Source organism: Mobula birostris, chromosome 25 (assembly GCF_030028105.1).
Source record: "Mobula birostris isolate sMobBir1 chromosome 25, sMobBir1.hap1, whole genome shotgun sequence".
NCBI lineage: Eukaryota > Metazoa > Chordata > Chondrichthyes > Myliobatiformes > Myliobatidae > Mobula > Mobula birostris.
This window is the reverse complement of record NC_092394.1, coordinates 14880693-14893492: the sequence shown is the minus strand read 5'-3', so window position 1 is coordinate 14893492 and position 12800 is coordinate 14880693. Positions and strand designations below refer to the sequence as shown.

The following is a 12800-nucleotide window of genomic DNA, read 5'->3' as shown; positions in this document are numbered from 1 at the left end:
AAATCTGATTTTACTTGATGCATCCCACAAACCGTAATTCCCAAAATCCCATCACCCTCAAAGCATAAAGAGAACAAACTGGAGCTTCTCCCTCTTCGTATATATGCACCCCACTGCTTTCTACTGGCTGTTGTTAAGGCTGAGAGCTGAATGTTTTGAGAGGAGATTCGGAGTAGATTCATAGAGGAAGAAATCTGAGTGTAGATATATGCTGTACAATCTGACAATAGATATTTAGTTCCTTTAAGTTTGTTAAGCTGTTCCTTTTCATTACACGATTTAATACCTGTCATTTGAACATAAGACAGTAGAGCGCAGTACAAGCCCATTGGCCCACATTGTTGTGCTGATCTTTTAACCCACTCCAGGATCAATCTAACCCTTCTCTCTACACAGTCCTTCATTTTTCTTCATCCATGTGCCTACCCAAGAGTCTACCCCGGCAGCATATTCCATGCATCCACCGTTGTCTGTGTCGGGGGGGGGGGGGTGGGGTGGGAAACTACCTCTGACATCCCTCCTGTACTTTCTTCTAATCGCCTTAAAATTATACCCCCTCTTATTAGCTATTTCTGCCCTGGAGAAACAGGTCTAGCTGTCAACTAGATCTATGCCTTTTATGATCTTGTACATTTCATTCAAGTGTCAACTTTGCTCCAAAGGGAAAAGCCCCAGCTCACTCAACCTATCCTGTCGTGCTCTTTAATCCAGGCAGCATCCTGGTAAATCTCCTCTGCATCCTCTCTTAAAGCTTTCACATCTTTCCTATAATGAGGCAACCAGAATTGAACACAATACATCAAGAGGGTGTTATAAAATTGCCAAATATGGCTGCAATGTGCTTTTCATTTGAAGAGTCATGTAGCCAATGTGTTGGGTCACTATAGACCACCAGCATTTATCTTCACTGGCTTTTTCCACAAAAGTTCCAACCCTATATTTCTGATGAACCAAGCTCTTACAATGAATTTGTTAGATTCTGGGAAGTGTGAAGGGGTGAGTGTTTCTTGATTGCCTCTCTGTAGTGCATGGCAGTGACTTTCACTGTAAAGTACATGACTTTATGGTCTTTCTGTGATTTGGTGGTTCCCATATGAAGTTTAATTGAGTTGAAGGAGAGCAATCTGTAACACAAATTAACTCGTAGACTAAATGACAAATTTTTACTGTATATTGTTTTGCTAAGACGTACACAGAAAATGACCAGGAGTTTGGGGTTAGGAAGGACTGTGGGTCCTTGCATCCTTGTAAAATTTATTGTTTTATCAGCTTGACTCTGTAAGGTCACAAAGCTTTGAAATAGATTTTTTACCTTTTAAAGTTTGTATATGGAAATTGATGTAGGAAATGCTTTCAGCTTGTGTGTAAGCTGTGTCATAACTGACCTAAGTATGCTTAACACTCTTAATCTGGCATCATTACCTTTTTAGACATTTTTGGACCATTTTCACCACTCTCCTTTCACTCGGTGTTTACCATTATAAATGGCTCTTAAAATAAACTATTTACACATACTACATCAGCTATTACAATGTATAGTAGTTGCAAGATTCAGACACTGGGTGCCTTTTGTTACCTAAATCCCTTGTGAATCTATTATTTGTGTGATACAAATCTATTATGTGTTCATCAACACATTGTCTATCGTTGGGGTCTAATCATTAATGATCAATACTTCAGTACGAGCTTTTGGAGCTTATTTTTCTGGTGTATAACTTCCCATCTGCTCCTCCCAGGTATCTTGTCTTCATGAAACTGGCTGCCTTGCAGCTAATGCAACAAAAGGCCAGCAAGCAAGGGAAGGATTGTCCCACCGTGACGGAGAATGGTAGCTCGTGCACCATTGAAGCCACGGAAATCAGCAAGACGATGTCTGAAGATGGTAAGGCTGAGGAAAACCTTACGGGATTAGATCAAGCTAGAAACCTTGCAGAATCCATTGCATCAGAGGATGGAACAGGTACTTTGTTGGAAGCTGTCCTGTTGAACAGCTGTGATCTAATGGGTTTGCTGGTGCTCTAATCAGGATGCCATTGATTGCTTTCAACACGAATCCTTCATATCATATGTGCGGTTGACTCCTGGATTTTTTCCTCCTGTCTGTAATTCAATCTACATTTTGTTTAAAGTCTAACATCTCAGGCTTGTTAGAAGACCTTTGAATAAATCTGAATGTTGACCCTCCATAATATACTTAACCACTCACTTTGATTTTTTTCTGTGTATCCTTTTTGCTTGTAATTTTCTTAGATGCATGTTTGATTTTAAAGGTGGCTGATTCGGTGCATTTGTATTGGACGCTTTGCAGCCTTTCTTTTGATGTGTGTTGGTTTTGAAAACATCTGACATTTTGTCTTTAATGCTCACAGTTGACCCAAAGAGTAAGGAAGTCATTCTGAATGCCTGCAAAGCAGTCGGATCTGTCAGCAGCACGTCCTTTGATATCCGCTTCAACCCAGACATATTTTCACCAGGTTTGTAAAACCTACAACACACCTTAGCCTTGCATTGCCGTTCTGGGATAAGACAGTTCTGACAGCTGTGATCTTATACCAGGAAGCACTGTATTGCCAGATTTATTTCAACATCCTCCTGTCAAAAATATAGAAGACATCTTTGTCACTTGCACCAATTAAAAGTCTATAGTTAATTAACTAGGGCTTGTCATTTGAGTCATTAATTTACACGTCAGTGTTGAAAAATCTATTGAAATATGTCCATATCTATTTCTGTAATGTTAATGATTTTTGGAGTTGACGGAAGAAACCAGCTCTTTGATGCTGTTAGGTGTTAAATCGATGTATCCATGGGGAGAAAGAAGTCTGGGATTTTGACTAATAAAATAAACTCTCAGTGGTTACTTTTAGGTATAAGAGTGGGGAACCTGGTGTTATTTTTTTTTGCTGCTGTTGCTCATCAACTTCAAAAAGTGATGTGTTGTGCTCTTCTGCACGCCAATGTTGTAACACGTGGTTATTCCCATCAGTTTCGACAAGTTTGGCCATTCTTCTCTGACTTCTCTCATTAACCAGGCATTTTCGCCCACATGACTGCTGCTGACTGGATTTTTTTTTTTTTTTTGGGAGTTTTTTTATTTTGCACCGTTCCCTGTAAACTCCAGAGACTGTTGTGCGTGAAAATCCTAGGAAGTTAGCAGTTTCTGAGATGCTCAAACTACCCCATCTGGCACCAACGATCTTCCACAGTCAAAGTCACTTGGATCACATTTCTTTCCCCATTCTGATGTTTGGTCTGAACAGTATCTGAACCTCTTGACCATCACTGTATGCTTTTATGGATTGAGTTGCTGCCATACCATTGGCTGATAAGTTACTAGCATTAACGAGCAGATGTACAGGTGTTTACTGAGTGTACATAAATTGTAGGATGTTTTATTATTTGGAATTACGTGATTACAAGAATTTGAACAGTAACATAAGAATTAAATTGGTTTATTTGAGACCATTCTGTAAAGCTGAACAAAATTGTTGCTATTAATTTTAATGATCCAGAGTGAAGCCTGTATTTTTGAAACAACATGGTATAGTAGGTGACGTTCAGGGCAAAGGATCAAGCTTAGTGTTGTAGCAGTAATGAGTGCTGCAGAGATGTAAGGTGCTGTGCCCTGCATTCCTCGGGCCCTGTCTGCTGTAGGTATGTTTCACGTGGGGTGTTTCATCTTGATAATATTCTGTTTGTTGCAGGTGTTCGTTTCCATGACACCAGCAGCGACGAACTCCAGAAACAGAAGCAATTAGTGAAAGACGCCGCAGCCTTCCTGCTCTCCTGCCAGATTCCAACGCTGGTAAGCACTGAATGTGGTGTTGCTATCACATCCTGCTGGCCAGAACCCTCTCAGTCAACTATGTGTACAGCAAAGCACCTACTTCCTCTTCAGTACCATGTTATAAATTTAATCTAATTCGATGACTTGTTCTTGTGCGATTCTGGCTAGTATTGTTCCATGGTAGAAGTATGCTCGAGTTTTCACAGAGAACATAAATAATTCCTTTCGTTAACAGAACAGTTGTAGCATACGTGGCTGTTTGGCTGATTGAAACGCTGCAAGTCTTTTCCTTTTGGAAAATTGAGATTCCTTTTGAACACCACAATTGAATCTGCTTCCTTAACTCTCCTGGGAGCAATTTCAGACCCTAACCACTTACTTGTATACGTGTTTTTAAACAATAATAATTCCTCACGATCAAGAGAAAATCTGAAGATGCTGGAAATCTAAGCAACACACAAACAAAATGCTGGAGAAACTCAGCAGGCCGGGCAGCACCTATGGAAAAGAGTACAGTCAACATTTCGGGCCTCTGGTTCTTCTACTAAGCCCATCATTCTATAATCCTTGGTTCCCCAACCACGCCAACATTCGAAGCAGTCTCTCTCTCACGCTCCTGTGCTGACCTTCTTGTGTTTTAAGTGAGATCTCCAGCAACCCCATTTGTTTCGAGGAAACCAGACCCAGTTTCTCTAGCGTAGAAACCCATGTGGTCACCTCAGACATTGCTTTCTGTACCTTTGCTATATCTCTTCTAAAGAGTAAGTACACTACCTGAAACACTTCTTCAAATGTGCCTTCTTTGCTTTTCTAGTCTCTGTTTATAAGGACCAGGATTCTATTTACTTCAACTGCCTTCTCAGTCTGTTCTGCCACTGACAACAAATTATGTACATACACCTAAGGTATTTCCCCTTTCAGAATTGTGCATTGTAGCTTATTGCTTCTGGGAGTAACTCAGGAAAATGTGAAGCTTGGGGTGGGTTGTTCCCCAATTTTGGCAACCCATTTGCAAACGTTTCGTTACTATACGAGGAGCATCCTCCGAATGCTTGGCTCCTTTATACACTTATCAATTAGTTGATTGGACATCATCATGGAAACCCGTCCCAACATTGCAGTTGAGTTTCCGTAATGATGATGACCAATCAGCTAATTGATAAGTATAGAAAGGCCAAACATTCGGATGACACACACTACAAATGAACAGCGGACTGCTGACGTCTCATAACGGTGATGAAACGTTTACAAGTGGATTATATTGCTTCTCAAACTTCCTATCAAAAGGTAATATTTCATATGGTCATGTCTGTCCATTTCACATGTCTGTCTCTCTTTGCAGTCCATTGCCATTCTTACAGTTCACTATGCCACAGTTTTTACATTGTAAGTTTGGCAATTCTGTCATGTACTTCAAAGTCCAAGGCATTAAAATGCATTAACAACAAAGTAGCAGTCTCAATGTCCACCTCTTGAGAACTTAATTCTATACTTCACCACTCCTCCACGATCTAAAAATCAAACCCTTTTGCCACCACTTTTTCCTGTCACTTAGCCAGTTTTCTCTCTATGCTACTATTAACCTCCACAGATGAAAACTATTGTAGTAAGTGGCACCTCATCAAATTGCCTTTTGGGTGGTGGGGTGGAGATGTGTCTCTACCAAAGGAGGTGCAAGGCACTCCTTCCCTCTGCTAGCCTCCAGGTCACACCTGGGTCAGGTTTAGCACCTGCTTAGGACCCTCTCCCCACTGAATCAGAGTCACATGAAGCTATGGGAGCAGGTGGTGGGTGGTCGTATGAGCAGCTGGTGCACGTCACAAGTCCTGGTTATGCGGCCACTGACACCAGGCCAGGCAATCTCTGATGTGTATTGATAATGACTGGGGTCAGCCATCTTGTAAAGACACTGCCCAGAAGAAAGCAATGGCTAACTGCTTCTGTATGGGGGCAGGTGGGGGGGGGGGAACTTGCCAGGAACCACCATGGTCTTGGAAAGACCATGATCACCCACATCATACAACACGGCACATAATGAACAAATGAGAATTGGGAAACCAGATGGAAATGTATTGAATGACATAAGTGAATTTTTGAATTGGGACTGCTAATTATTGGCTGGTACTTGAAGGTTTTATTGACTGAGATAAGCATGTACAAAATGCCTCTCAATGTATATTTGTAATTTTGATTCCTTGTGGAGCTTACAAATTGCTCTTCAATATGTTGACCTTCTCGGTTGTGCTTCCTGTGCCAGGAGGAGTAAAAGTGTGTCTTTCTTTACAGATAAAAGACTGCGTCGATCATACTGTGCTTCCAATGGATGGTGCCACCTTAGCAGAAGCCATGCATCAGCGAGGCATCAACATCCGTTACACGGCCAAGATAGTGGAGTTTGTTTCAAAGAGTCAAGCAAGGCAACAGTTAGACCATATCTATGTACGTTCATTTTGGCTATTACTTGGTTTAACAACACTATAATACTAAAGAAATTCATAAAAACAGTTTACTTAATCAGAAATCATTATCTAAAATTTAAACTAGGTATGACACATTTGCTATCCTAGATTGCTGATCTGATCTTGTAGAGGTGTATAAAATTGAGGGGCATAGATAGGGTGGATGCACACACTAGTATTTTTCCCTGGGAGGCTCTGTAGGAGCATAGCAGTTAGCGTGCTGCTGTTATGGCTTGGGACATCAGAGTTCAATTCCAGCGTCTTCTGTAAGCATTTTTCTATGTTCTTTCCCATGTGTACGTGGGTTTCCTCTGGGCTCGTCAGTTTCCTCCCACTGAATGGGTTAATTGGTCATTGTAAATTGTCCTGTGAGTAGACTAGGGTTAAATGGCTGTGTGGCTGGGTGATGCCGCTTGGTAGGCCAGGAGGGCCTGTTCCACACAATACATCCAAATGAAATTAAATAACTCAAGAACTTGAGCGACCAAGGGGCAACTCTTTGCACACAATGGATGGTAAGTTAGTGGAATGACCTGCCTGAGGAAGTGATTAAGGCAGAAACAATAATAGCTTTTGGAAAACAGGTGGGCATGTATGTAGATAGGAAAGGTTTAGAACAGGGGTTCTCAACCTGGGTCCATAGACCCCTCCATTAATGGTAGAGGTCCATGGCATAAAAAAGGTTGGGAACCCCTGTTTTAGCAGGATATGAACCAGTCACAGGTAAATGAAACTAGCTTGGATGGGCATTTTGTTCACAAGGACCCAGTTGACCTGTTTGTGAGCTGTATGACTGAAGTGTCAAAGGCTGAATCCTGTCACAGCAACTGAGGAAATTCCATTCAAGAAATTAAAGAAATCTGGAGTTTGAAAGCAAATAATTCAAATTCTGAGACTTAAACATACCAGGGTGTCGTTAAAGCACGGCTGATTCATTAAGAAAGGAAATTTGCTGTGCTTCCAGGTTTTGGCCTATTTTAAAACTCCAGCCTCTCCACAATGCAGTTGACTCATTACTGTCCCCTTTAATGGTACAGCAAGCTGTTCAATAATGAGGGAAAAGCAATAACTAGATAGCTGCCCCACATGCTGGGACCTAATACCTTTAATTTAAAAAAAAAAAAAAAAAAAAAAAAAAACAGCAATCTGTAGTTAAACACAATTATTCAACTCGGTATTCGAAACAAAATTAAGCATTTCTATTGACACATTTAATTTTTGTTTTACCACTAGAAACTTGGAGTGACTGAATTAATCACCCGATCAGCTAAACATATCTTCAAAATATATCTTCAGGTAAGTGAAAGAAATGGGAATATGAATTTGAACCAAATGGTAGGGTGATAACGAGCAGCAGCAACGCAATGAAAGCATCACTATTTAGGAAGGCTGTTTGTAGATGGGTCTGGAGGCTGGGAAAGAAGATGTAAAATGTGAAGATTGAAAAGGCATGGCAGCACAGCGGCTAGCATAATGCAATTATAGAGCCGGCAGTAAGATTGGGGATAAATCCTTCCACTGTCTTTAGGGAGTTTGTGTGTTCTCCCTGTGACCATGTGGGTTTCCTCTGGGTGCCCTGGTTTCCTCTACATTCCAAAGATGTACGAGTTGGGGTTAGTGATTTGTGGGCGTGCTATGATGGCCCCAAAAGCACAGTGACACTTGTGGTCTGCCTGGCACAATTCTCACTGATTTGATGCAAACGACATCTTTCACTGTATGTTTCAATGTGCATGTGACAAATAAAGCTGACCTTTCTTTTATCTTGTGTCACTGAAGAGTTGGCACAGGAGTATCAATCAGAAAGGCCCTCTTTTGGCTAGTATTTCTGATTGAACACAATTTAATAGCAAGTGCATTTTTTACTTGACACACTTGTGTTACTTTATTTCTTCCTCCCATTTACCCTCTGTGTTCCTAAATTGTACCACTCCCCACAGTCAAGCTCCGTTTGAGGAGTTTACTTCATCTTTCCTGATGCCTTGCTGTCAAAGTTCAATGTAAATTTATCAAAAGTACGTATATCTGACCATATACTACCATTGAGATTAATTTTCTTGCAGGCATTTACAGTAGATACAAAGAAACACAACAGAATCAGTGAAAAATTACACACAAGCAAAACCAGACAAACGGCCAATGTGCGAAAGATGACAAACGGCGCATATATGGATTCCAGTTAATTGGGACTAATGCATTTTGGCCCAATTAGCCGAACCTTCATAGAAATAGTTAAAAAAGACAAACTGAGTAGCAAATTATGTATTTAAATGAAATGCAGAACATATTAGAACACTACTAAAAGTACTACAGTACTATAAAACTGAGTTCCTAATAGTTATTGACAGAGGAATTCATTCATTGTACGCAATGAACAAAATCGGTGCAGGCACCTAATGTAAATAATGGACTGCCTTCAGAAAATGCTTTTGACAATTGTATCCTCCAAATCTTCATTTTCATTGTAACATTCAAAATGATGAAAGGTATATCGAAAGACAAATTCTTTGCCAGATTCTGGCAATCTGAAGTCTGAATGCTTGAAATTACATTGAGCAAAACAGGAATTATCTTACTGCTTATTTCTTGCCAACTATCTGTGATGAAAGTCACTATTTGGATCGCAAACTGGCACTATCTTAAAAACTGATTGCTCTAAGCACAGTGTAGCATCCACGAAAGTGCACGTGACTCATACTAGTTAGAAACTGTTCGCCAAGTCTCCTGCCCCAACTAAGCAGCTGAGTGTTCCAAATAAACAAAGGAAATCCCAGTAAATTTCTCAATTTGTTTTTGTTCTTTGAGTTGTCCCATATAAATGGGTGCCCCAGTTAACCAATGGTCAAATTAACTGCAATCTACTGTAATAGTAAGTAATAAATAATATGGAGAACATGAGTTGTAGAGTCCTTGAAAGTGAGTCCATAGGTTGTGGAATCAGTTCGGTGAGGTGAGTGAAGTTATCCATGCTGGTTCAGGAGTCCGATGGCTGAAGTGTAATAACTGCTTCTGAACCTGGTGCTGTGGGGCCTAAGGCTTCTGTACCTCCTTGCTGATGGCAGTAGTGAGAAGAGAGCATGAAGGTCCTTGATGGATGCTGCTTTCTTGTGGCAGCGCTCATTGCAGATGTGCTCATGTTTCTGTAGTAGTCATGTTGCTGAAGCAGAAGAGTAACAGGTTTATTTTCTTCATTTGTGGGTCGTCTGTGTCATCAGGAGGGCCGGTATTTCAATGCCCGCCCCTAACTGCCTTGACAAAAGTGGTGTTGAGCTGGATAGCTGACAGCAGAAGTCCCCAAGTGAAGGTACTCCTGTGTTGCTTTAGGTGAGGAGCTCCAGGAGTCTGACCCAGCAACAGTAAACAGTAAAGCCACTGCTGCTTCTGAAGGCTCCAACATCCACAGTTCAGCTTTGTCAGCAGAAGTGCAAACATTTCCTGAAGTGATTACTCACATTGCCTCTATCTATTGATGTGCCACTATTTTTGCAACAGAGAAAAGCACAAGGACGCTTTTACATGTGCACTTGTCTGTTATGGCTATATAATGTGTCCATAACAGTAATGGAGTGTCCTCTATAATGCCATTAGACTTGCTTTCCTAATACAAGTGATAATTGCATCTTCCCTACTACAGCTTTACCAAGTCTTTTTCTGTCAAATGTATAATGGAGGCTATTTGGAAGTAATTAGGTGTTGCATTTAAGCAGTTTAGAGATAGTAGAGATGCATTTGCTCTGTGGTGCTGAGGCTTGTGTGAAAGTTTATTGCAATTACGAATTCTACATGAGCTGTGAGATTTCAGTTTATAGAATTTAATTCCATCTTGAACTGCGTGTTTATCCTTATTCATAAGACATAAGGGCAGAATTGGGCCATTCAGCCCATTGAGTTAACTCTACCATTCCATCATGGCTGATTTATCATACCCGTCAACCCCTGCCTCCTCTTTGACTTTTCAGTTAGTAACAATCAAGAGACATAACTAGATCTGAATCAACTGCATGATTGGGCAGACAATCTGAATCTTTCGAACCAGCAGCTGTCCCACTGCTATCTGTCCCACGCTGCTTCTGGGGCACTCTACAACATCCTTTGGTTTCGCCAGATTTACCAGCTCGCTCTCCACTCCACATTGATAAATGCAGTACTGTGCAAAAGTCTTCAGCACTCTAGCTATATAAGACTTTGCACAGTACTGTTGTAAAGTTGTTAAAGCTGTTTTTCCTCTTCACATTAAAAATAAGACCATAGGACATAGAAGCAGAATTAAGCCATTCAGCTCATTGAGTCTGCTGATTCCATCATGGTGATTTATTATCTCTCTCTCAACCCCATTCTCCTGCCTTTTCATACCCTTCGACACCCTGACTAATCAAGAACCTATCAACCTCTGCTTTAAATATACTCAACAACTTGGCCTCCACAGCTGTCTGGCAATGAATTCCACAGATTCACCACCCTATATTCACTGACGTAGAATCCTAAGATTTGAAAACTTTTAAATGATTTACAGATGACACTTGATCCATGCACATATTGAAATTATTAGTAAAAATAAGATTGGCATACTCAACACTAATAAAAGTTGAGTGTGGCAAGCTATTTTCCATAGATTGACTCAACCAAAGGAATTGTGTGCTGAAAAGAATGTCACAAATTTTGTCCACTAAGGACTTCTATTATTTAAGTAGTTTCAGTCATCTGAGAAAGCAGATGGCATATTGGTGTTTTTTGCTGGAGGGATTGGATTTTTTAAAATAGAGAAGGATTGTTACAATTGAACATGACTGAATGAGTTTGCATACTGTACAATTTTGGTCTCATTGTTTAAGAAAAGATGTACAGATATTAGAGGCAGTTCCTGACAGATTCACCAGCTACTTCCTGGGATGAGAGGAAAAATCAAAACTGCTGGAGGAATTCAGCAGGACAAGCAGGAGGCAAGGAGACAGTTGACATGTTGTCTTGACCTCAGATATTGACCATCCCTTCGCCTCCGCAGATGCTGTTTAATCTATTAAGTTCCTGCATCAATTTCTATTTGCTTCAGATTCCAGCATCTGTAATATCTTGTCTCACGGGATGAGAGGATTGTCCTATCACAAGTAGTTTTAAAACAAAATAGAATCAGGAGGCTATGTGACTGAGTTGGTGTTAAGGTGTTTCCACTAGGGGGAGAGTCTTCAACAAGGGAGCACAGTGATATGGTATATGGTAGTAATTTAGAACTGCAAAGTGTAGGAATTTCTTCTGTCAAAGGGTGACGAAACTCTGGAGTTCTCTGCTCCTGATGGTTGTGGAAGCTAGGTAGCTGGGGATATTTAAAGAGAAAGTGGATGCATTTTAGGAAGGTTGGGGGAAGGAGTGTAATGCACGGGACTGGCACAGGAGTTGAGGCCTGGGGAAGATCAGCCATGGTTGTACTGAACGGGGAGAGCATTGAAAGGTCAGGTAGCTACTCCTGCTCCTAGTTTGAAGCTTGGGTAATATAATTCCAGAATGCTTTTTTTCCCAAACTACTGTTTTAGTGTTGAATATTTTCCCTCTTATTTTGTTTATCTTTCACAGAAGGTTACATGTGTGCACAATGAGAGGGAGCAAACAAAATCATGTGGCTGTCACCAGACCAGAACACACTGATAGCTAGCTGGTGGGTTGTGAGCCCATTTATTCGAATAGGCTTGTTGACTTTCTTTTAAAAGTCAAACTTGGGTGTGATTTTCTCTTATTTAATTAATGTCTACCCATAATAGTTTTGCTTAAAAATGCAGATTATGCAGGTGCTGGAAATCCAGAGTAACATGCACAAAATTATGGAGGAACTCAGCAGGGCAGGCAGCATCTGTGGAGAGGAATAAACAGCTGACGTTTCAGGCTGAGACCCTTCATGAGAACTGATGAAGGATTTTGGTCTGAAAGGTCAGCTGTTTATTCCTCCCCATAGATGCTGCCTGGGCTTCTGAGTTCCTCCCATTAGTTTGTGTGTATTGCCATAGTTTTACTTGTAGTGGTCCTCCTAGAGTAGTACTGTCCCTCCCTGTAGGCTTGGTGGCCCATGTGGTTTTTGACTGACAGTCCACTCTATAAGATGCTTTTAAAAGTTTTAACTAATTTTCCATCCTTTTATTTACTCAGGGTGTGGAGCTGTCTGGTCTGTCTGTCGCCATAAGCCATTTCCTCAACTGCTTCCTCAGCTCCTTCCCAAACCCCATTGCTCACCTCCCGACTGATGAACTAGTCTCGAAGAAAAGGAGGAACAAGAGGAAACCCCGGCATCTCGGAAATGCTGATAACACAGCCTGGGCGAGCACCACCCCACAAGAGCTGTGGAAGAACATCAGCAATGAGACCAAGAGTTACTTTGACTTCAGTATAGATTGGTATGGATACTGAATCGTTGTGTTGGAGTTGAGGGGGCTGAAGTCTACATGCTGTGAAATGGCACACTAAACATCAGTACCATATATGGCATTTACTACATATTTGTTTCTTTGGTCTTCTGTCCTTTCTCAGAGAAATAATTTTCTGCCTTGGGGTGGCATTGGAGGGCACTG

The 12800-nt window shown here is 41.0% G+C and overlaps 1 protein-coding gene across 3 annotated transcripts in view; it reads left to right on the top strand.

The window, feature by feature from the left end:
- Positions 1-12800, top strand: part of cluha (clustered mitochondria (cluA/CLU1) homolog a) — a 97849-nt gene that overhangs the window by 49823 nt on the left and 35226 nt on the right. For 2 of the 3 annotated variants that reach the window (XM_072242921.1, XM_072242919.1), the window contains exons 11-16: positions 1737-1960; positions 2370-2474; positions 3705-3805; positions 6074-6226; positions 7480-7542; positions 12382-12626. In XM_072242921.1, the coding sequence (XP_072099022.1) occupies positions 1737-1960; positions 2370-2474; positions 3705-3805; positions 6074-6226; positions 7480-7542; positions 12382-12626 (891 nt within the window). The remainder of the gene's footprint in view (positions 1-1736; positions 1961-2369; positions 2475-3704; positions 3806-6073; positions 6227-7479; positions 7543-12381; positions 12627-12800) is intronic. The other variant, XM_072242920.1, reaches the window with a different exon arrangement.